Source organism: Aethalodelphis obliquidens, unplaced genomic scaffold (genome assembly GCF_003676395.1).
Source record: "Aethalodelphis obliquidens isolate GAN/ISIS:26980383/991018 unplaced genomic scaffold, ASM367639v1 scaffold31, whole genome shotgun sequence".
NCBI classification, from domain to species: domain Eukaryota; kingdom Metazoa; phylum Chordata; class Mammalia; order Artiodactyla; family Delphinidae; genus Aethalodelphis; species Aethalodelphis obliquidens.
This window is the reverse complement of record NW_020837975.1, coordinates 6,233,339-6,256,732: the sequence shown is the minus strand read 5'-3', so window position 1 is coordinate 6,256,732 and position 23,394 is coordinate 6,233,339. Positions and strand designations below refer to the sequence as shown.

General features: G+C 46.2%; 1 protein-coding gene across 1 annotated transcript; it reads left to right on the top strand.

Annotated features, from left to right (window-relative positions):
- Nucleotides 1-1,117: 1,117 nt before the first annotated feature.
- UQCC2 (ubiquinol-cytochrome c reductase complex assembly factor 2) lies at nt 1,118-22,413 on the top strand. Its single transcript, XM_027126989.1, has 4 exons — nt 1,118-1,314; nt 18,484-18,558; nt 19,400-19,469; nt 22,233-22,413. Exons 1-4 carry the CDS (start codon nt 1,177-1,179, stop codon nt 22,358-22,360), a joined length of 411 nt encoding a protein of 136 aa, XP_026982790.1. The 5' UTR covers nt 1,118-1,176; the 3' UTR covers nt 22,361-22,413.
- The last annotated feature ends 981 nt before the right edge of the window (nt 22,414-23,394 follow it).

Sequence of the window (23,394 nt, the reverse complement as noted above, 5' to 3'; positions counted from 1 at the left end):
TCAGACAGTTCAGAGCTGTTCTCTGTTAAAACCACCCACTGATTTTTCCTCCTCCCTCTTCCACTCTCCCATTCTGCCCCAGGCCTGGTTCTTGCTATGGAAGGAACGTCCCTCCATTCCCACTTATCCAAATTCTAACCATCCTCAAGGCCCAGCCCAAATGCTATCTCCTTCAGAAGCAATCCCTGATCTTCCATCTCCTTATCTCCTGAACATCTAGAAGTACTAGTTCTTTCTCCAAACTCCTAGTATTCCCTAACACTTCAATGAAAGCCCTTGTCACTTTTAACTTTGTGTTTTGGTTATGTATTCACTTCCTGACTCAGGGCAGGAGTCTCCTGGACTTATGAATTAGGCAAGGTGAGAAGGAAGAGGTTTGCGGGAAGCCAAGTGTGTGCACAGGATGGTCCTGGCTAAATTCAGGCAGTAAAGATGCAAAAGGGGGCTGAGACTTTCTTAAGGAAAATCTGGAAGGTGGGGGTATCTTTTGAAAAGAAAAATCAGAGCATCCCACATGATATGCAGCTGGAGATGTAGAAGAGAAGGCTTGGTAAGACAAGTTTTTCCAGGCTGAATCAACCCAGATGACGTTGCTCAAGCAGGGAAAAGTAGCTGGCTTGGGGAGGGGGCGCTCAAAAGGATACTGATAGAAGCTGGGGAAAGAGGGACAGAGCTGAGTAGCACTAAAGAAGGAATTGTGGCAGATCACCAAATGGTAGCGACAGGTACAGGGACTGTGAGAAAGGGGAGGGGGGCTGCGAACCACGTGTGCATGCTACGTGATTAAGTTCAAACACATCTTCATCGAATAACCACTTGTATTTACATGCAAATGTAGTCGCTTATGCAATTAGCAGAGGTCTCAGAGGAGGGTTTTTTAGTCTGGAGCTTGTGCAGTCACTGAAAAAGAGAAGCAAGCTATCCCCGGTGTACTCCACGACTGACTTGCCCCTGGGAACCGGGCTGGTTCCAGGAGGACGAAGACTGAATCAGCCGGCCCTGCAGAGACAGGAGAGCAGCGGCCCCACCCGGAAAGCGGCAGGGCGGCGGCCAAGTGGCGCATGCTCACTCCTCCCTCCCACCCCACCTCTTCGGGAAGCCGGCGATGCTTAGTGCGCAAGCTCCACCTGTCCCCGCCGACTCCTCCCTCAGGGGTGGAGACAAGCAGGGCCCAAAATGGCGGCTAGCCGCTACAGGCGTTTTCTTAGACTCTGTGAGGAATGGCCAGTGGACGAGACCAAAAGAGGCCGGGACTTGGGCGCTTATCTGCGGCAGCGGGTAGCGCAGGCCTTTCGGGAGGGAGAGAACACCCAGGTGACCAGACTGTGGGGTCGGCCTGCGGCGGGGAGGCGGTTGGGGCGAGGGGAGGAAAGGAGGAGGCAGGGCGGGGCCCACGAGCGGGCTGGCGGCGGGGCCCCGCGCTTGCGCGCGCCTTTCCTCCCTGGCCGCGCGTACCCGGGGACCCTCTTAACGCCCGGGGAAACTGCGGAGAGCGGTGATCCTATCCTCTACTCAGTACTTTCACCTGGCTGCACGTTGGAGGTTCCTGAGGAGCTTTTTAAAACTCTAGATACCTGGGACCATACGACCTTATTGAATCAGAAACTCTGGGGGTGAGGCCTTGCCCTCAGTGTTTTTAAAAGCTCTCGATGATTCAGGGTGCAGCCAGGGTTGAGTCCCACAACACCAGTCCTAGGTGGTGACAGTCATAGGCTTATTGCTCCCCTGACACGATGCCATTACGTCGAAGTGTTGTGCAGTGATTGAGCTGATGCCCAAGGACCTATGCAGGGTCCCCGCTAAGCCTTGGTGTGCTTCCTGGGCTTCGTGCGGCAGGTTTGAGTCCTCACCGCGTGCCCATGTGTGTGAGTAGTAGACCTATGTTCTTGCTGTCCTCCAGGTTGGTGCTGCACTTCTGGGATTTGTTCATTCGTACAGCACAAACTTATGGAACACCCACCATGTGCCAGGAACTGTTCCAGTTGCTGGGGAGACAGTAGTTAATTAGATGAGGTCCTGCCCACATGAAATTTAAGTTTACGTCCTAGTTCAGGACACAATAAGCAAGTAGACACACATAGGTCAGTGCAGAGAAGTACTATGATGGTTACGAAATAGAGTAGCATGGTAAAAGGGTAATATTAGTTATGATAGATAAAGGCTTACTGAGGAGGTGACACACAGATGAGACCTAAGGGAAGACGACGAGCCAACAATGAACACTTGGTGTTCTTTCAGGCAGTGCAATGGTCCTGAGGCAGGAAGCAGAAAGAAAGCCCAAGTGGCTGAAGGGTAGTGAGTGAAATGCCGTTTTCTAAGAGTTGAGTCAGAGGAGGACAGGAGTCAGGCACGGTAGGGTTTTATAGGCAGGCTCTGGTTAAGGGTTGGATTTTATCATAAGACCAGTGAGAAGCCTCTGGGGAGGTTTAGTCAGGGGGCTGATGTGACCTAGTTTACTGTTTTTTTTAAAGATCACTCTGGCTGTACCAGTGAATGGATTATAGGGAGGCAAGAATAGAAACAGTCACTCTGGTAGCCCAGGCAGGAAATGGTGGTGGCTTGGATGAAGATGGCAGCGCAGGAGATGGAAGTGGCCACTTTGGGGTTGCAATGTGAAGGTTGCATCAACAGGACTTGCTGACGTATTGGATATAGGATAAAGGGAAAGAGGAACCAAGGATAACACCTAGATTGTTTTGGCCGGAGCAACTTGGTGCAAGGTGGTGCAGTTTACTGAGATGGGGAAGACGAGATGAGGAACAGGTGGGGTGTGGGAAGAACAGCTTTAGTTTGGTGTTAAGACATGTTAAACTTGAGATGCAAAGTGGATTTACTTCCAAGTGGAAATGTCAAAGTAGACAGTGGGATATTTGAGCCTGGGGCTCAGGCAAGAGGTCAGACACGAGAGATGTGACACGTACACACACAGCCTGAAGAAATGACTTTTGCGAAATTTGGCCACAACCTGTCAAAGCAGGAACATGGCTTTTTGTCAACTTAGCCCAACCCAGACCCAAAGCAGCCCACCTAATGGAGCAAGGACAACATGCCCAGTGGCATCATCGAAACCAAGTGCTGACTGGGTGGTGGGCATGGACGGAGTGTCTGGCTCAGGGCTTTGTTGGGGGGGTTTGGGGTGCCACACAACACTGAGGGCCTTCACACTTCTTACAGTGGTCTTCACTGGCCCGTAGTATAAAGATCTTGAAGGCAAGAGTCATAGTCCCAACTCTGCAAATCCCATAGCCCATAGACTTTCTAGGGCTATGCTCCCTTCACATTTTCAGTGTGAGCTTCCTGAGAATAGAGACGGTGCTATTTTTATCTTTCTCCCCACAGTGTCTAGCATAGTTCCTGGCACATAAAAGACACTCGGTAAATGTCTGAATGAATGGGTAAATAAATGATTGGTTATGGCTTATGAGACAAAAATCATTTGAATATAGTTGCAGATGTAGCAGAACTAGATGGAGAGAAGTAGTGAAGAGTGAGAAGGGAATATGTCTGTGCCCTGAGTGGGGAGAATTAATTTGTGAGCTTACTCTGTGTGGGGAACTGCAGGAACTACAGAAGAGGGACATAACCGGGTCCTTATCACCAAGGACCCTATAGTTGGACAGACACGTGACTTGCTTTAATGAAATTTGAATGGTGAAACCAGCCAGCAGAGAAGCTGACAGAGGCTAGATCCCTGGGGAGGTGAGAGTATGACATTCACCTGCTTGACTGTTAGTGTAAGAGGAGCCAGAAAAGGAGGGCAGAGCTTTCTCTTTTGCAGTTGTCATCTTTTGTCGTCACCTAGGCAGCTAGTTCTGATGAGTAGAAGGCCCACACGAATTTGAGTCATGGCTGCAGATGCAAGTCATGGCTCGGTTGATGGTTCCAGAGCAGCTCATGAGTGCATCCCTGGTAGAGTGAACCAGTGCATCATGATGGCAGCAGGCACATGACTCAGGACCACTGTTGTGGTACCTCATCCTGATGTCATCCAAGAATGCACCTGGGCTTAGTAAATCTTGGTGGTAATTTTTAGAAGGAGCAGTCCCTTGCTGGAATTGAGAACAGTGCTGTGAGTCACTCCCACTGACACCCCCGGATCATTTATAAAGAACTTGAGAAAGCTGGCAGCCAGGGGCAGGCACTCGACCCAGTCAACTGATCGATGCGGAGCTCCCCCTCGGTTATGCCATGTGCCAGAAAGACAGGACTAGAGGGGGAGGCAGCTCTCCTCCGCTGCGTGTTTGTTCCTGTAGAGGAGAGGAGCAGGCAGTCCTGCTCTCAGCCTTGTGGCTTCCTGCATCTGAACAATAACGCTGAACGCATGCATGACACACTGCATGCATGGTCTCATTTAGTCTCTTCCTTAGTGCAGCTGAGTTGAGGTCACCATCGCTGTTCCCATTTTACAGGTGAAGAAACAAAATCTGAAAAGAAAAACAACTTATTCGGGGTTCCCCAGGAGTTAAATGGCAAGACAAGTGAGCGTTGTCTTCTTTGTGCCTGAACTATCCTCAGCTCCCATTCCTCCCAAGTTATTTCTTCTTGTTAGAAAGGCCTCTTGTTCCGTGAACTTCAAGCCCTCCCTTCCCCTCACTTCCTGCTCAAGACCTCTTTGGACCACGGACAGTTTTGGCAAAGAATTAAACATCCTTCTGTTTACCCACCTGCTTTTCTTTGGCCCAGCCCCTACCTACCCAGTGTGGATGGGGAGAAAGATGGTCCTCAGGTGGGACACCAGCACAGAAAAGCCAGAACCACTAGAAAGCAAATTAATCATTCAGACTTGAAACCAGGGTACAAAAATAACTGCCTCCATTTATTCCACCACAGATTGCCCTTTGGGGAGTCTCACAGTCCACCTAAACTCACCAAGAAGGAGGTGGGAAGCAGAAACACACTAAACACCTCTTACACCCTCTATCCTATTGTGCAGTTTTTTAAAGCTAATGTTTATGGATTTTGCCCCCTTTCAGTTCAGTTTCCCTAAGAGAACGCACGTTCCCTGCAGCCCCAAGAGCTTAATAAAAGAATCACAACACGGGGGAAGGTGGCAAAACAACAGTAATTGTTGACTTAAGTACAGGGGAAGGTGCAAACTCTTCTAATGAGTTCATTAGATGCACAGGCAGCTTCCTAAAAAGTCCGTGGCAGCACCCACTTATCCAGCACAGGGCACAGCTCTGAGGAGCCACCCAGGAAGGGGCTCGCCCACCAGGGAGTTCTTGTATTAAATACCCAGGTTGAAATAATATCGGCCCCGTTTGAAAGGAGTTGAACTTTGTCTTGGATTGGCAGTAATGTACGTGATACGTCCAACTCCTCAGAGGGGAATTCAAAGGTTTTCTGTTTTCTCAGTCATCCAGTCGGGGCCTGGTCTGTGGCTCAGTGTGGCGGGTTGTAGACCTGTGTGTGTTGGCAGGGGTGATGCCATCCAGCGTTACCCACCCCCGTGTGTGGGTCCTCTGAAGTCCAGTTATTGAGGAAGGGCCTGAGAACAGATTATGTGATTTTTTTTTTCGGTAAGTGGTCCTCTCACTGTTGTGGCCTCTCCTGTTGTGGAGCACAGGCTCCGGACACGCAGGCCCAGCGGCCATGGCTCACGGACCCAGGCACACTACAGCATGTCGGATCTTCCTGGACCGGGGCACGAACCCGTGTCCCCTGCGTTTGCAGGCGGACTCTTAACCACTGCGCCACCAGGGAAGCCCAGATTATGTGATCTTTAGTTGTAATATTGAGCCCACTGCAAAACAGCCATTGTGAGGAGAATCATGTCAGAGAGGGAATGCAGGCATCTCCATCTCTTTTTCTCCCCCAGTTCCGGATGGAGCTGGAGGGAGTTAAGGTAGTGTTTAGACCAAGGCATGGCAGTTTTCTAGGCATGTTTAGAGATGTAGGTGCTCCTCCTGGAGGGCTAGATTATCCACCACTTCCAGTGGGTTACCACTTAGAGATCTTTGGGTCTGCCTGTTGCCTTCTGGAGTAATGCAGCTTTGTGAGGCCTTCACTGTTGTCTAATCCAGCCTGTGTCCCGCCGCCTCACCACACTCCAGCGTGTGCCCCGGCCCCAATGAGGGCTTCTTCTCATTGCCTCCCAAATTGGTCATAATGTAAATGGTTCTTTTTTTTTTTTTTAAGTATATTTGATTTATAGTGTTGTGTTAGTTTCAGGTGTACAACAAAGCGATTCAGTTATATTGGGTTGGCCAAAAAGTTCATTCAGATTTTTCTGTAAGATGTTACCTGTTACCCCCTTTATACTATATATAAACTATATATGTATATACTATATATATGTTCTTTTTCAGATTCTTTTCCATTATAAGTTATTATAAAATAATGAATATAGTTCCCTGTGCTATACAGTAGGTCCTTGTTGTTTATCTATTTTATATATATTAGTGTGTATCTGTTAATCCCAAATTCCTGATTTATCCCTCCCCTGCCTCCCCTTTGGTAACCATAAGATTGTTTCCTATGTAGGTGAGTCTGTTTCTGTTTTGTAAATAAGTTCATTTGTATCATTTTTTAGATTCCACAAATAAGTTATATGATATTTGTCTTTCTCAGACTTATTTCACTTAGTATGATAATCTCCAAGTCTATCCATGTTGCTGCAAATGGCATTACTTCATTCTTTTTTTATGGCTGAGTAACATTCCATTGTATCTATGTACCACATCTTCTTTATCCATTCATCTGTCGACAGGCATTTAGGTTGCTTCCATGTCTTGGCTATTGTAAATAGTGCTGCTATGAACATTGGGGTGCATGTATCTTTTCTAATTAGAGTTCTAGTCTTTTCCAGATATATGCCCCGGAGTGGGATTGCTTGATCATACGGCAATTCTATTTTTAGTATTTTAAGGAACCTTCCTACTGTTCTCCATAGTGGCTGTACCAATTTACATTCCCACCAGCAGAGTAGGAAGGTTCCCTTTTATCCACACACTCTCCAGCATTTGTTATTTGTAGACTTTTTTTTTTTTTTCTTTTTTTTTTTTGCGGTACGCGGGCCTCTCACTGCTGTGGCCTCTCCCGTTGCGGAGCACAGGCTCCGGACACACTGGCTCAGTGGCCATGGCTCACGGGCCCAGCCCCTCCGTGGCATGTGGGATCTTCCTGGACCGGGGCACGAATCCGTGTCCCCTGCATCGGCAGGCGGACTCTCAACCACTGCGCCACCAGGGAAGCCCTATTTGTAGACTTTTTGATGATGGCCATTCTGACTGGTGTGAGGTGACACCTCGTTGTAGTTTCGATTTGCATTTCTCTAATAATTAGTGATGTTGAGCATCTTTTCATGTGCCTATTGGCCATCTGTATTTCTTCTTTGGAGAAATGTCTATTTAGGTCTTCTGCCCATTTTTCGATTGGGTTGTTGGTTTTGTTGTTGAGGTGTATGAGCTGTTTGTATATTTTGGAAATTAAGCCCTTGTCAGTTGCAGTGTTTGCAAATATTTTCTCCCAGTCCATAGGTTGTCTTTTTGTTTTGTTTATGGTTTCCTTTGCTGTGCAAAAGCTTTTAAGTTTGATTAGGTCCCATTTGTTTATTTTTTCTTTCATTTCTTTTGCCTTGGGAGACTGACCTAAGAAAACATTTGTATGATTTATGTCAGAATGTTTTGCCTGTGTTCTCTCTTCTAGGAGTTTATAGTGTCATGTCTTATATTTAAGTCTTTAAGCCATTTTGAGTTTATTTTTGTGTATGTTGTGGGGAGTGTTCTAACTTCATTGATTTACATGAGGCTCTCCAGCTTTCCCAACACCACTTGCTGAAGAGAATGTCTTTTCTCCATTGTATATTCTTCCACCTTTGTCGAAGAGTAATTGACTGTAGGTGTGTGGACTTATTTCTGGGCTCTCTATTCTGTTTCATTGATCTGTATGTCTGTTTTTGTGCCAGTACCATGCTATTTGTTTACTGTAGCTTTGTAGTATTGTCTGAAGTCAGGGAGGGTTATGCCTCCAGCTTTGTTCCTTTTCCCCAGCATTGCTTTGGAATTCTGGGTCTTTTGTGGTTCCATATAAATTTTAGGATTATTTATTCTAGTTCTGTGAAAAATGTCATGTAATTTGATAGGGATCACATTAAATCTGTAGATTGCTTTGGATAATGTGGCCAATTTAACAATTTTAATTCTTCCAATGCAAGAGCATGGGATATCTTTCCATTTCTTTGAATCATCTTCAGTTTCCTATATCAGTGTTTTATAGTTCTCAGCATATAAGTCTTTTACCTCCTTGGTCAGGTTTATTCCTGGGTGGTTTTACTTTATATATATATATTTTGATGTGATTTTAATAGGGATTTTTTTAACTTTCTCTTTCTGATATAGAGAAATGCAACTGATTTCTTTATGTTAATATTGTATCCTGCTACCTTGCTGAATTCATTTATCTGCTCTAAAAGTTTTTGTGATGAGTGTTTAGGGTTTTCTGTATAGAGTATCATGTCATCTGCATATAATGACAATTTTTACCTCTTCCCTTCTAATTTGGATACCTTTTATTTCTTTTTCTTGTCTGATTGCTGTGACTAGGACTTCCAGTATTATGCTGAATAGAAGTGGTAAGAGTAGGCATCCTTGTTTCATGCCAGATTTTAGTGGGAAGGCTTTCAGCTTTTCACTGTTGAGTATTACGTTGGCTGTGGTTTTGTCAAAAAGAGCATTGATTATGTTGAGATATGTTTCCTCTGTACCCACTTTGGTGAGAGTTTTTAATCATGAATGGATGTTGAATTTTATCAAATGCTTTTTCTGCATCTGTTGAGACGATCATGTGGTTTTTGTCTTTTCCTTTGTTTATGTGGTGTGTCATACTGATTGATTTGCATATGTTGAGCCATCCTTGTTAACTTGGGATGAATCTAACCTGATTATGGTGTATGATCCTTTTTATATGTTGTTGGATTTGGTTTGCTAGTATTTTATTGAGAATTTTTACATCTATATCAATCAAAGATATTGGCCTGTGATTTTCTTTTTTGGTGGTGTCTTTGTCTGGTTTTGGTATCAGGGTGATGGTGGCTTCATAGCATGACTTTAGGAGTGTTCCCTCCTCTTCAGTCTTTTGAAGAAGAGTTTGAGAAGGATCAGTTTAAGTTCTTTGTATGTTTGGTAGAATTCCCTAGTGAAGCCATCTGGTCCTGGACTTTTGTTTGCAGGGAGTTTTTTTTTTTATTACAGATTCTGTTTCACTTCTAGTGATCAGTCTGTTCAAATTATCTATTTCTTCTTGGCAATTCCCTGGCGGTCCAGTGGTTAGGACTTGGCACTTTCACTGCCATGGCCTGGGTTCAATCCCTGGTCAGGGATCTAAGATCCCGTGAGCCATGCAGCGTGGCCAGAAAACCCCCAAATTATCTATTTCTTCTTGATTCAATTTTGGTGGGATGTATGTTTCTAGGAACTTGTCCATTTCTTCTGGGTTGTCCAGTTTGTTGGCATATAATTGTTCATAGTATTCTCTTATGGCTTCTTGTATTTCTGTGGTATCAGTTGTTATTTCTCCTCTTTCATTTCTTACTTAGTTTATTTGGGTCCCCTCTTTTTTCTTCTTGGTGAGCCTAGCCAGAGGTTTGTTGATTTTTTTCTTTCAAAGAACCAACTCTTGGTTTTATTGATTTTTTTCTTTTTTTTTTAAATCTCTATCTTATTTATTTCCTCTCTAATCTTTATTATTTCCTTCCTTCTGCTGACTTTAGGTTTTGTTTGTTCTTCTTTTTCTAATTCTTTTAAGTGGTAGGTTGGGTTGTTTATTTGAGATTTTTCTTGTTTTTTTGAGGAAGGTCTGTATTGCTATGAACTTCCCTCTAAGAAATGCTTTTTGCTGCATCCCATAGATTTTATATGGTTGTATTTTCATTGTCATTTGTCTCAAGGTATTTTTTAATTTCCTCTTTGAATTCGTCATTGACCAATTGGTTTTTTAATAACTTGTTTAGTCTCTGTGTAATCGGGTTTTTTTCTCATTTCTCTTTCTGTGGTTGACTTCTAGTTTCATGCCATTATGGTCAGAAAAGATGCTTGAAATAATTTCTATCCTCTTAAATTTATCAAGGCTTGTTTTGTGTCCTAATATGTCGTCTACCCTAGAAAATGTGCTATGTGCACTTGAAAAGAATGTGTATTCTGGTTTTTTTGGATGTAGTGTCCTGAAAATACCAAATTAAGTCTAACTGTTCTCTTGTGTCATTTAGGATCTCTGTTGCCTTATTGATTTTCTGTTTGGAAGATCTGTCTATTGATGTCAGTGGGGTGTTAAAATCTCCTACTTTTATTTTATTCCCATCAGTTTCTCCCTTTATGTCTGTTAGTATTTGTTTTAGGTATTTAGGGGCTCCTAAAGCATATATTGGGTTCATATATGTTAATGAGTGTAATATCCTCTTCTTGCATCAATTGTTTTGTCATTATATAGCATCCCTCTTTATTTATGGCCTTTGTTTTGGGTTTTGTTTTTCTTTTAAATAAATTTATTTATTTATTTATTTTTGGCTGCCTTGGGTCTTCGTTGCTGCACGCGGGCTTTCTCTAGTTGCAGCAAGCAGGAACTACTGTTCATTGTGGTGTGCAGGCTTCTCATTGCGGTGGATTCTCTTGTTGCGTAGCATGGCTCTGGGCATGCTGGTTTCAGTAGTTGTGGCACACAGGCTCAGTAGTTGTGGCTTTCGAGCTCTAGAGTGCAGGCTCAGTAGTTGCGGCTCATGGGCTTAGTTGATCCACGGCATGTGAGATCTTCCCAGACCAGAGTTCAAACCCGTGTCCTCCGCATTGGCAGGTGGATTCTTAGCCACTGTGCCACCGGGGAAGTCCCTATGGCCTTTGTTTTAAAGTCTATTTTGTCTGATATGATATTGTGACCCCCCACTTCTTGTGATTTGTGTTTGCGTGAAATATCTTTTTCCATCCCCTCATTTTCAGTCTGTGGGTGTCCTTCGCCCAAAAGTGGGTCTTTTGTAGGCAGCGTGTTGTAGGCTCTTGTTTTATCTAATCTGCCATTCTGTGTCTTTTGGTCAGAGCATTTAGTCCATTGACATTTAAGGTAATTATTGACAGGTATGTATTTATTGCCATTTTAAATCTGGTTTTCCAGTTGATTTTGTATTTCTTCTTTGTTCCTTTCTTTTTGTTTTTCCTTTTGTGGTTTGATGGTTTTCATTTGTATTACACTTGAGTTCTCTTCTTTTTGTTTTTTGTGAATCTGTTGTATGTTTTTGATTTGTGGTTACCCTGGTTTTCAAGTATGTTAACCCATTACTGTATCTGCTGCTTTAGACTGGTAGTCTTATAAGCTTAAATACATTCCAAAAAATCTACATTTTCTTACTCCCCTCTCCCAAGTAAGAACAATTTGATTCTGATGTCCTATTTTACATTTTCATGTTTATCCTTTTGCCATTCATTGTAGTTATAATTGCTTCCACAAATTTTTTTTGATTTTTTTTTTTTAATGTATGTTCTGGTTTATTTAAGTGATCTACAATCCTTTCATATATTTGCTTTTCCTATTGTGATTTTCCCTTTCCTATAGATTCTTTCTTCTTTTCTATTTAGAGAAGACCTTTCAGTATTCTTTTTAGGTTAGGTCTAGTATTGCTGTATTCTTTTAGTTTTTGCTTGTGTGAGAAATTCATTATCTCTCCTTCTATTATAAATGATAATCTTGCTGGGTAGAGTATCATAGGTTGCAGGTTTCTCCCTTTCAGGACTTTGAATATATCTTGCTACTCCCTTCTGGCCTGCAAAGTTTCTATAGAGAAATCAGCTGATAGCCTTATGGGGGTTCCCTTGTAACTTACTCTTTGTTTTTCTCTTGCTGCCTTTAAAATCCTCTCTTTTTAACTTTTGCCATTTTAATTATGATATGTCTTGGTGTAGGTCTGCTTGGGTTCATCTTGTTTGGGACCCTCTGTGCTTCCTGTACCTCAATATTTGTTTCCTTCTTTAGGTTTGGGAAATTTTCAGCCATAATTTCTTTAAATACATTTTCGATTCGCTTTTCTCTTTCTTCTTCTGGGATCCCTATTATGCCTAGATTGGCACGCTTTGTGTCCCATAGGTCTTTTATCTTGCTTTCATTTTTTTTTTCATTTGTTTTTTTGTCTGCCGTTCTGATTGGGTGATTTCCATTATTTTGTCTTCCAAATCACTAATTCATTTTGCATTATTTCGTTTTCTATATATTGCCTTTAGCTCAGTTTTCATCTCGGCAGTTAAGCTGTCTGATTTTGATTGCCTCCTCTTTATAGTTCTTAGTTGCAGTGATCTGCATTGCTGTCGATGGCTGTTCTTAGCTCCTTCAGCATTTTTGTTACCTTCTTTTTGAACTCAGGGTCTGGTAGACTGGAGAGGTCTGTTTCATTGTTTGTTTTTTTAGGGGATTTCTCTTGTTCTTATAATTGGGAGTGGTTCCTCTGCTTTTTCATTTTACTTATATTACTCTGACTCTATGAATTTAGGGGAAACATTATCTACTGTGGTCATGGAGGGCTGTTTTTACGTGGAAACACCCCTGTGTAGCCTGTGTGAGTCTAATATTTTTGGTGCAAAGGCTGTTTTTGGTGTGGATGCCTGCCATGTCTTTCCTCAGGGTGTGCTGGCCCTTCTCCCCTTGATAGGGGGTGTGATTGTTGTGGGGACCAGAGCCTGCACTGGATGTTGGACAGGGCCTCCTCTTTGCTCTGTGGTTGTCACAGCCCTACCAGGGGCAGGGTCTGCTCCCCAGTTGTTGAAGTAGAAGCCCCCAGATCCGGTCCTAAACTGTGGTGTGAGGTAGGTGGGACAGGAGCGCTCCCACTGGGAAAGGAGCTGCTGTGTATTCCTCCCCAGGCGTTGTCTGCCCGGACATGCACTCTGTAACATCTCCTGTCACCTGGTGTGCGTGCTCAAAAAGTACACTGTTGTTGACACTGCCTTCGGCCCCACCTCTGCTGTGGGAATACCAGTAATCAGCTCAGATATCAGCCGTGCTTCTGCGTGTGCGTGCCCACAAAGTTTGTTTTTGCTGGCCCTAGACCTGCCTCAGCTGGGGGAGTGCCAGTAATCAGCTCAGATGTCCTGTAGACGCTGCCGCTGGCGTGAATTTGCTGAAGTCACACACCCGCCAGGAATCGGTTCAGATTTCAGCCCTACCTCTGCGTGTTGGCAACCCACTGGCGCTTGTGTGCTCCCAGAGCTCATAATGGCGGAGCCGTGCCTGCCGTGAGCACCCAGAGAATGAGGCCGCTGTGGTGGGGTTACGCCCCGCCCCGCTTCACACGCACGTTGACAGTAGACCTGGGCTCCATCCTGCACACAGCACTCCCAGCCTCGCCCCGGACCACACTCCAAGCCCTTCAGGCTGTCTCTGCGCAGCCAGAGTGAGTCCTCTGAAGCCCGAGTTCCAGCCCCCAGCCGCTCCGCACACCAGCAGGCATGTGTCTTGGGCTGGGAAGTGCAGCAAGGTAGCGTGGACTGTCTGTGCTGGTCTCCCTCTGTCCTGCCTGCCACAGGCCGGCTGCTGTGCTCTCCTCTGAGGCTCCCTATCTGTCCAGTGGACCTCCCAGTCAGTGAAGGGGGTTCCCAGGGTAAAGGAACCTTTCCCCTTTGAAAGCTCCCTCCCGGGGCACAGGTCCTGTCCTGATTCCTGCTTTTTTTTTTTTTCTTTCATCCTATCTGGTTATGTGGTGATCTTTCTTGCAGCTTTGGTTGTATGAGATCTTCTGCCAGTGTTCAGTGGGTATTCTGTGAGAATTTTTCAACATGTAGATGTGTCTTTCATGTATTTGTGGGAGGACGTGAGCTCCACGTCCTTCTATTCTGCCATCTTGATCTCTGCTCCCAGGTTCTTAACCTTTGAGAACCTAGTGCACTGTGGACCAAAGCCCAGACACAGAGCTTGTCAAGAATCTGGTGGCTTCCCAGGCCTTGAAGCACTCCTTGGCGCAGCTTAAGACCCTGCCTGCCTGGACCGTCCTTGTCCCCCTGCCTTTTCATGCCTCTTCCTCCCAGTCCCTCCTCTGATCCCCATTCTGCCCAGCTCTGAAGTCTACACTCCTCAAAGTGAGGGACTCTGACTCCCCATCACTCTGTGACCTGTCACTGCAGTGAAACGCAAACCTGCCCTGTAAGGGAACCACACCTGCCATGTGAGCCAGGCCTGGTAACTAGCTCCTGCCTCTGATCTCCTGTAACTCTTGGCACTCAGTTACACTCTGTCCTGGTCATTTTTTATTTTCAATGTGTGTGTATCTTCTTGTCTCAGCTTGATTGCCAACTTCTCTGGAGCCGAGGCTGGGTCTTTATGTCCCCTCACAGCCACCTAGCAGAGCTCTCTACATAGTAGATGCTCAAGAAATAGATTTTCAGTTGAATTCAAGGGAATAGACTCCCATAATGGAATGAACTCATTTCAGAAGTTCATTACCAAGTCATGAAAACCTTTCCTCATAGATCCTTCTGGACTGAATCCAGCTCTACCTTAATTAGCAAAGCAATTTGCAACACGTTCCCAAAAGTGCTTATGCATCCCTTTGTGTGACTGGAATAGGGCCCACTGTACCACCCAAAATTCAATTTTGAAAATCAAAATCAGTGCCTGCGGCAGTGATGTAGATTTGTATGTATAAAAGTTTAATATGGTAAAGAGAAATTTACTGACGACTGAGCGGGGGAAATGCAAAAGGAGCCAAAAGAGAGCCGAAAAGGACACTTTGTCACTTGAACATCTATTTTATTCAAATTTAGGGAGCAGAGCTGAATTTTTCATAATATCCCACTGCTGCCTTTTTTAAACCCAGCTTTGCTATTAGTCCTAAAATGTCCATAATCTCATTAGGTGTGAATGCAAAATCAGGTAGTTTAAAGCTTGTATATAAGAATATTTCTAAAAGTGCACAGTACACTTCATCGGGAAAACTGTGTATTTCAAAATTCAGCGATGTTTGCGCTGGAGTCTGTGAATAGAGTGTAGGATGTAGGTATGTGGTGAGGCTTCCGGAATTAGACAAGTATTTCTATTGATGTACTTTTAAGTAGTAAATAAGACAATTTTGTAATTGCTGAGCTTGGATTGGGTGTGACTAGGAACCCAGAACTGGCCTTGGCTCCATCTCTGCTTAGGCAGTAATAACTTGGCTTGAAGTTGCCGTACCTCAAACTCTCATCACCTCCACTGAGCTACTTTTACAGCCTCGTACAGACACCTTCTGACCTCAGATGAGAAATTGGGTGACAAGGTCCTTTTTTGGTGATTTGTCATTTATAGGTGCTTCTCAGATTATTCTTTGAGGCTCCAGGCTTTATGGAAAGTATCTGGGAGACTGTCTCTTTAATACTGAAGGACTTTTGAGAGGTTCAGGGAACACAGAGGGTCACTTTGGTTTTTGAGCAGTGCTCTGTACGGTGACCCCATCCTCTCTCTCTGTGTCCCTCCCCTCTGCCCTACTTCTCTGTCGGAGGTGGGAAAAGCTGAGCAGGAAGGAGACACCCTGCTCGCCCCACCAAGGGTACAGACGGAGGTGGCTGAGCAGCCCTCCGGCCAGCTCTCACTGTTAGATTTGAAGGAAAGGCAGGAGGGGACTCCTTTTGGCAGCATCTCTGAAGGTGAGGATCTGGTGGGAGCACGGGTCTGGTGAGGACGCGATGTGTTGGTGGTCTGCCGGCAGTGAGGGAGCCCGGGAGAGAGGCGCTGGGCAGAGGCAGTGCTGTGAATGCCTTTCTTAATTAAGAGCTGGGTTGGGAGGGTGGTCGGTGGTGGTGGGAGGGGAAGGTCGGGTTGCACGGCCATCAGGTGGAGGACAGGTGCTGCAGACAGCCACTCGCTCAGCAGAGACCAAGGGTCAGTGCGTGATCCCCACCAAGCTGATCATGAAACACTTGGGGACCACTGAGAGCCATCAAGCTCAGGGCCGGAGGTCCAGTCAGGGACAGAGTGAAGCTTCGGTGATTTTCCATCCCTTCATCACTTCACCTCCAGCCATACCCGGCAGTCACACCAGCAGCACTGATCCGCTGATGTGTCCTAATTGCTGTCCCCTGGGCGTGTGCATGAGCTGGTCCTGTGCCTGGAGAGCCCCACGTCCTACTGGTAACTTCCGCCCACCCTCGCCGTGACCCTTGGCAGGGCTTCCTTGGCTCCGCTGATGGTGTCAGGGGCCCTCCACGCACCCCTCATTCCGCTGTCACCGGGATCGTCCTGAAGTCTTCTTTCGCCTTGTAGTTAGTGCAGTAAAGGCCTGTGTTTACTATAACTGTTTACTACTAATAGTAACCAAGACTAATCCCTCACATTCATCAGTGTTCCTGGCCCTGAATTCAGAGCAGTCCAGGCATTACCTTATCCTCACATCGCCCTCAGAAATAGGGACAATTATTATCTTTTCTTTTAAAAGAAAAGTTAAGTTGGGCAGTATGTTTCAAAAATGTCAATGCTGGGAAGACAAAGGCCGAGGAGGTGTCCTGGCTGCAAGGAGAAAGAAACGTGACAGGTAGTGCAGGAGGCGATCCTGGGCCTAAAGGACTGTTTTTTGCTATAAAGAGTTTTACTGAGACAATTGACAGAGTTGGAATATGGACAATGGAACAGATAGAACTGTTGTATCAATGTTAAATGTCCTGAATTTGGTCATGGAACTGTGGTTATGTGAGAGAATGTCGTTCTTAGGAAACATACTGAAATATTATGTATATATAGATATAGAGAAGGATAAAGGAAAAGTGGGAAATTTTTTTTTAAGTGTTGGGGGCATTGGGAGATGGAGTGATTTGCCCAGTACCCCTTAGCTGGTAAGGGATGAGATCCAAATGCAGGCAGTTGGACTCCACAGCTCCCCACAGCTATGCACACCTGCTCTTACATGGGCTGGGCACACTGTAGGTTCTCTTAAATTTATAAGCAGACACATCTGTACAGGTATGAAGAGGGCAAGCAAATGATGAAATGCACAATTATCTTTTGATAATCTACATAATATTCTTTAAAAGTTTGGCTGGTGTTACCCTCTTTTTCCTTTTGCATCTTGTGCCTTCTGTTCGTCTATCGTCTGGTTAGCTCTTAGTTTTGCATGCCCTGCTGAAGACAGAACATTCAAAACGCTTTCCCCCAAAGTGTATGCTGCAGAATTCTGTTCCAGCTGGACTTTCCTTGGAAGCGCCGCCCGATAGGGAGTCAGACTCATGTGTTAATATCTGTTCTTCTTTTTCAGCCTTTAGCCCCAGTGCACTCAAATAATGCCTTTGATCATTAGTCAACAAACACTGGCTGCCTCCTCAGCCCATCACCCTTTCTCTTCTGATGTGGCTACCTGGGCGTTCTCATGATGGGTGGCCTGAACCTGGGGATGGATTGAGTGGAACTCAATGACAGGATTGTCTTTTTTGTTTGCTGTAAAGTGGGGACCTTATTTGACATGCACACGGAGGCAGAAGTGGAGCTGCCTATTAAAATGCTTAACTACTGATTTATTTATGCTCTGCCTTCTTCGAGAAAGGATTTAAGTTGGAAAAATCCATCATTTGAATTCTGGGAAAAAACATTGAAGAGAAGGTTTCATCCTGGGGACCTTTCAGAATTCTTGGCAGAATAATATAAGGAACTGTAGCTAAATAGTGGCAAAGGCAGAAGGAAGGGAAAACTTTCTAAGAGGTATGAGAGGGAAAAACCCACCTCTCATCTGCATGTTGCCCGCGTTCCCTGGAACTTCCAGCAGGGCCATCCGGAGTATTGCTTTCTTTTCCCCTTTCTATTTGCAAGGCTTCCTAACAGGACCTAACTGGATTCTCCCTCTTGGTTCTCCTCAGTTCACCTGTTTCATCCTAAAATACTACTTTCTTCATGTTTCTTTCCTTGTAAAATTCAACAGCTCCCCACTTACCACAGATGAAAGCTCAGATGATTTTTTTTTCCTTTCATAAAAGAATCTTTAATACATTTCATATTGAAGGTTTAATTCAAAAAGCTCTTTCTTTTTCTCCCACCCAGGCTCTTTTACCTGCATGTTCAGGCCCTCAGCCAGATGGTCTGGTGTGAGGCATAGGTATAGGTAGCATCCCTGCTTCCTCTGCCCTGCTCATGCAACCGCCCCCACCAGGAAGGCCCCCTCCACTCTCCCCAGCTCCTGTGCATCCTTCAGAAACCAGCTTAGTCTCACGTCCATGATCCGCTGACCTCCTCTGACTTCTTGTGGCCCACATTGCCCCTAGCACTCCTGGAGTGTTGTGTTTTTACCGCAGTGCCTCCCACCGCGGTGGCTTGCTGGTTCACAAGCCACAGGTGTTTGGCAAATGTTTGTTTGCCAGTTGAGTTTTCCTGCAGGTTGGGGAGCTGCTGAGGTGGAGCCATTATTCCAAAAAGGTGATTTCTGACCGTGGGACCTGTGGTCAGAGAAGCCAGCTCTGAGCTGCAGGCCTGCTTCCTGTCCTTCCTGGAGGCATACGGTACAGACCCGTGTGGGGGCAGGGCTCATTTGCTCACTTTCTTGGAGGTTTTGTTTTTCAGGTTTCAGAGCCTGAGGCCTGTGATCAGATGTACGAGAGCTTAGCACGGCTCCATGCAAACTACTACAAACACAAGGTGAGTGGGCCGCAGTCTTTTGTGTTGTCCCCAGCCCTCCGACTGGAGATGACCAATAAGAGTGAGTGAAATCTGATTATACGATGTTCTGTAAAGAACTGTGGTTTTGCTACTTTCAAATGTAACCAGTAATTTCAACCAAGCCGACTAAGGCACCTGGTAGAGGCTTTTAGGTCGCCTAAATGAAAGCCATTTTTAATTTTGAAGAAAAGCCATGTGTTTTATATGCCAGTGGATGCTTCCGGGTGTGTCTGACAACTCTTGGATCTCACACATATTTTCCCACCCCCTCTGACGGAACTGGTCTTCCCCACGCTCCGGTGATAAAGATGGGGTGACTGGGAAAGTCCTGTCAGACAAAGCTGGACCTCTGCTCGGCCCTGACATGATTGCTGTCAAATTCCGTTTAGTGTGTTTTTTCCCCAGGCTTGAGAAATGTGCTCAGTAACCACAGATTTACACGGCCAAATGCCTAGTCTGTATGAAGAGGGGATTTCTTCTAAATCCTCACTGCTCAAAGTGTGGTCTGTGAGCAGCAGCATGGGCACCACCCGGGGGCTGGTTAGAAATGCAGAATCATAGGCCCCACCCAGGCTCCCGAGGCCCAGCCTGCATTTTCCAGAGGGTTCAGGTGCGTGTTCACGTCAGAGCCGCCTCTCCAGACCGGACTGGTTTGGCCTCCAGGTGGCGTTGCGCTTCTCCTTCTGGCCTCCAGACACCCATGGCCTGTGAACTGCAGTTAGAGCGTGGCTTCTGTCCAGGATCATCCAGTCCCGGGTTGTGCTGCAGAACTAATCTTCTCTCCCCTCCCTCTCTCTTCCCCTCTGCCCCGTGTGACCAGTACCCTCGCCCCAGAGACACAAGCTTCAGTGGTCTGTCCCTGGAAGAATACAAACTGATCCTGTCCACAGGTATGGAAAGCACAGCTGCTGCCCTTTCTGGTTGGTTTGCAAATGAGTCTTTGTGTTTGAGCGGCCAAGGGGAATTGTCTAATAAGACAGTTTTGCCTGATGGAAAGTCTTGTGGAATAGCCCACAGGAAATTCTGAAGCTACGGGGCTCATGCTTTTTTGGCCACAGAACATGGAGAAGGTCAAAGGCATTATTTAAAAAAAGCAAATCCATCTTTAGAGCTTTTAAATTCAAGGCTGGGCAGCAGGGAACAGGGGAATATGTATTTGCCAAATGGAAGTAGTTGAAATCAGGATGGAAGGAAAATAATTTTATCTTTATGGTCCTAAGGGGGCTTTATAAACATGAGGGTTTTAATTAAAACAAAAAGCCATTCAATAGACGTGTATGGGGATATCCGCCTAAGAGTTATCTGACCCAGGGGACGTGGTCTGTGGGTTAGATATGGGTTTAACTAGGTATGTTTTGGAGTCCTTGATAGACCGATTAACAAGAAAGGAAAAACCCTGTCTAGCCCGGCCCCTCCTTACTTCCCCATCTCCATTGTCACTGAAGGGGGACGTGGCGGGTGGTGGCAGGGGAAGCCTGGGTTGAAACAGGCAGGTTCTGGAAAATTAACTATTTTTATTGCCAAGGATACCACATATAAAAATAGGCTAACCTTTTCTGGGAGGGCACGGCCCTGAAACATTGCCTCCTGGTACTCTAGAAATTTCTCTTTCCTATTCCTCTGGCAGCCTTCAGCAACTAAGGTTTGAGAATTTAGGCTTCCAGAAAACTCTTAACCTTCTGAACAGATTAAAACCTGGTGGTGTCATCTGCTATTGTATGTTGACTGATACTATTTTTATATTTACTCTCTGGAAAACTGGGGTAGAGATATTTTGGCCAGGCAGAATCACTTTATTGGCAGTTTTTTTTAAAGTGTGTGTGTGTGTGTGTGTGTGTGTGTGTATATACACACCCACATACACATATATATAAACAAATGGTACCCCCATGTCCCTGGGCTCATGTAATTACCAGCATCGATGCACAGTGTCATTGTGAGGACCCCGAAGAGTTTGAGCAAAGTTTGAACTTGAAATTAGAATGGAAAGAAGTTCCAGAGGCTCAGCCTCTGCCTCTTGGTTAACTTCGGGACGTCTGAGTTCGGAGACAACGGGCCATAGCCAAGGAGGGGGAGATGTACGACTCCCCACCGCTGGCCTGTGCTGCAGCTTGTCCTGGCTGGGAGTTCAGCCTTAGGAAATTAGCTGATAATTTGCTTTCACAGCAAGCCTCTTATTTTTGTTGTGACTCTGTGGAATAAGCTTACTGAGTGTTTCCTCTGACAGGGCAGGACACCTTGCAGTGTTTGTCATGAGGATTTGAGGGCCTGGCAAGTCTGAAATGTGGCCGCAGTCTAGGTCCCGAGTGTGTCCATCCTGGCTTGGGGTCCCAGGAGACTCTGAAGGAGGCCTCGGCATCTGTTTTGTGCCCCACAAAGGAAGCTGGACTTCTGGAAAAGTCCCAGGGTGGAATGCTGGCCGGGGTACAGTGCGTGTCCTAATTTAGTCAAGAGCCCACTGACAATAAATGTTAATAGATGATGTAAGTTACCTTTTTGTTCAGAAAAGCTATTCTTTTTCTCCAGAAGTTTTATTAAGAGATGAAAATCCAGGCTATGAAATTTAAATAATGTGAAAATCTAAACTTAAAATACAAGTAAAATTAGGTATCATAGAACTTTAGCCCTGGACAGACTTTAGACCAGTGGTTCTCAACCCGGGAGCGATTTTGTCCCCCAGGGACCTGTGGCAATGTCTGGAGACCATTTTAGTTGTCACAGCTTGCGGGGGGAAAGGGCAGTTTGCTACTGACATCTAGTGGGTAGAGGCCAAGATGCTCCTGCAGTGCCAGGTCAGCCCCACAACAAAGAATTATCTGGCCCCAAATGTCACTGAGAAACCCTGCCTTTAGGGGGGAGGGGGGAGGGGTGGATGTATGTTTTTAAACAGAGGCCCCACTGGCTCCCACCAGCTCCCGCTGCCTTCACGCCTGTGAAGATGGCTACATTTTCTTGAGTGTGGGCCAGGTGCCAGGTACGTCACCTCCGTTATTTACTTTAAGACTCACAACTTTTGAGGCAGGTGTTTTGATCTCCACTTTGCAGATGAGGAACCCGAGGCTCAGAGAGTTAACTGATTGCTTGAGGGGACCCAGTGTGGAAATGGTGGGCAGGGATGGGGGCCCAGGTCCAGCTCCCTCCCGGGTGCCTGCTCAACTCCACAGCGTGGGGTGGACCCAAGTGTCTGGGGTCAAATCCCAGCTCCACCACTTCCTAGCCGTGTAGCCTGCTCAAGTTCCTTAACCTCACTCTGCCTCAAGTTTCCACATCTGTAAAATGGACAGTAAGGTCTGTGTGGCTCAGGCCAAGTTTTGAGATAAGCCTCTGGGCCTGTGCGTTGTGTAGCTGATGCTACAGCGCCTTTGCTCACGTGGAGCGGAGCGGAGAGGGCCCTGCTTAGATGGTGAATGATAATTGGATGTGAACAGAGGCCACTGTAAGGACGGTCTCTGGTACACAAGTGCTCATCCACACTTGCATTTATTTGTCTGTTACCCTGCCTGATTTGCTGATCAGAAGTTGGGGCTACACTTCCCTTTCTTAGGAACATACTGTGAAAAGCGAGACATGCCTGTGTGGCGAAAGCCCTGTGGGGCCAACCTGTGTAATCATTTTAGACTTCAGCCTTTTTTCTTTGTCTTCTCCTTTTGCAGATACCTTGGAAGAGTTTAAGGAGATGAATAAAGGCATGTGGAAGAAACTGCAGGAGAAGTTTGCCCCCAGGGATCCCGAGGAGCAGCATAAGGCCTGGGCTCGGGCCTTAACACGCCCACATACCTAAGCGTAAAGTCGTGGACGTTGCCATTATCAATAAAATGCCCTGATTTCCCTTTCCTTGTAGTTCGGGAATCTCATCTGGCCTTCACAAGAAAGGAAGCCCTTGTTGCTGTAAAGAAAGCTCTGGCCTGAGGAGGGACGCCAGTTGAGCATCCGCCCGCCCACCAGTCAGGCTAGGATGTCCTCCAGGAGAGGAAGTGCGGGTCTCCGTCTGGGCCTGAGAAGGGATGGTGACGGGCCCTGTGGGCAAGGTGCTTCCTGCACGGCCACAGGAGCCCCACCTGCCAACAGAGGTCTGGCTGGCTCCTGGCAAGATTCACAGGCTCCCTTTTGTTTTAGGAGCTCCTGGGAGAGAGCCAAAAATAGCATTCAGTACTGAAGAAGGCGTCCTGTTGCAAACAGAAAGCAGCAGGAGGTGTATGACAGAGGGATGAGAAAAGCCTGCTTGGCCCTCCTCCCCACTGACTCAGAAGGCCAGAGCTCAGTCCTCTGCCCCTGACCTTGCAGAAAAGCCATGTTCCAAGTTGGCTTAAGGGGCAGAGTAGAGCTACCAACAGGCCAGGCAGGGCCCCGGCTTCAGTGGGCTTCAGCACTCGGGGCGGGTTCTGTGGGAGGCCACATGGCAGGCCCCCTCCCCTGGCCGGGGACACGCACAGGGTCACCTTATTACTCCACGGGACCTTAGCTCTTACCAGTAGATGTTTACATTCCCTACTTCAGGTTTCTTGTCAAGAACAGAGCTGAGAGAAGGGGTAGGGCAGGGCCGACAGCACCCCTTGTTGGGAAGAAGTGGAAGTGGGTTCTTAACCTCATTTTACCTGGACTCCTCACTGTGTTTTGAAATGCATAAAATAAAATTCATAGGATTATGATAGAAACCAGTTATCCCGTAGTACAGTTCTGTCCCGGAATCGCTGCAAGACAGGATGGCATTCAGCATCTCCCAAGAGCCCAAGGTTAGGCCAGCAGGCAGGGCTCGTATTCTGTCCTCCGCCAGCGCCACGTTACCACCCACCCCAGCCCCTGAGGAGCACGGGA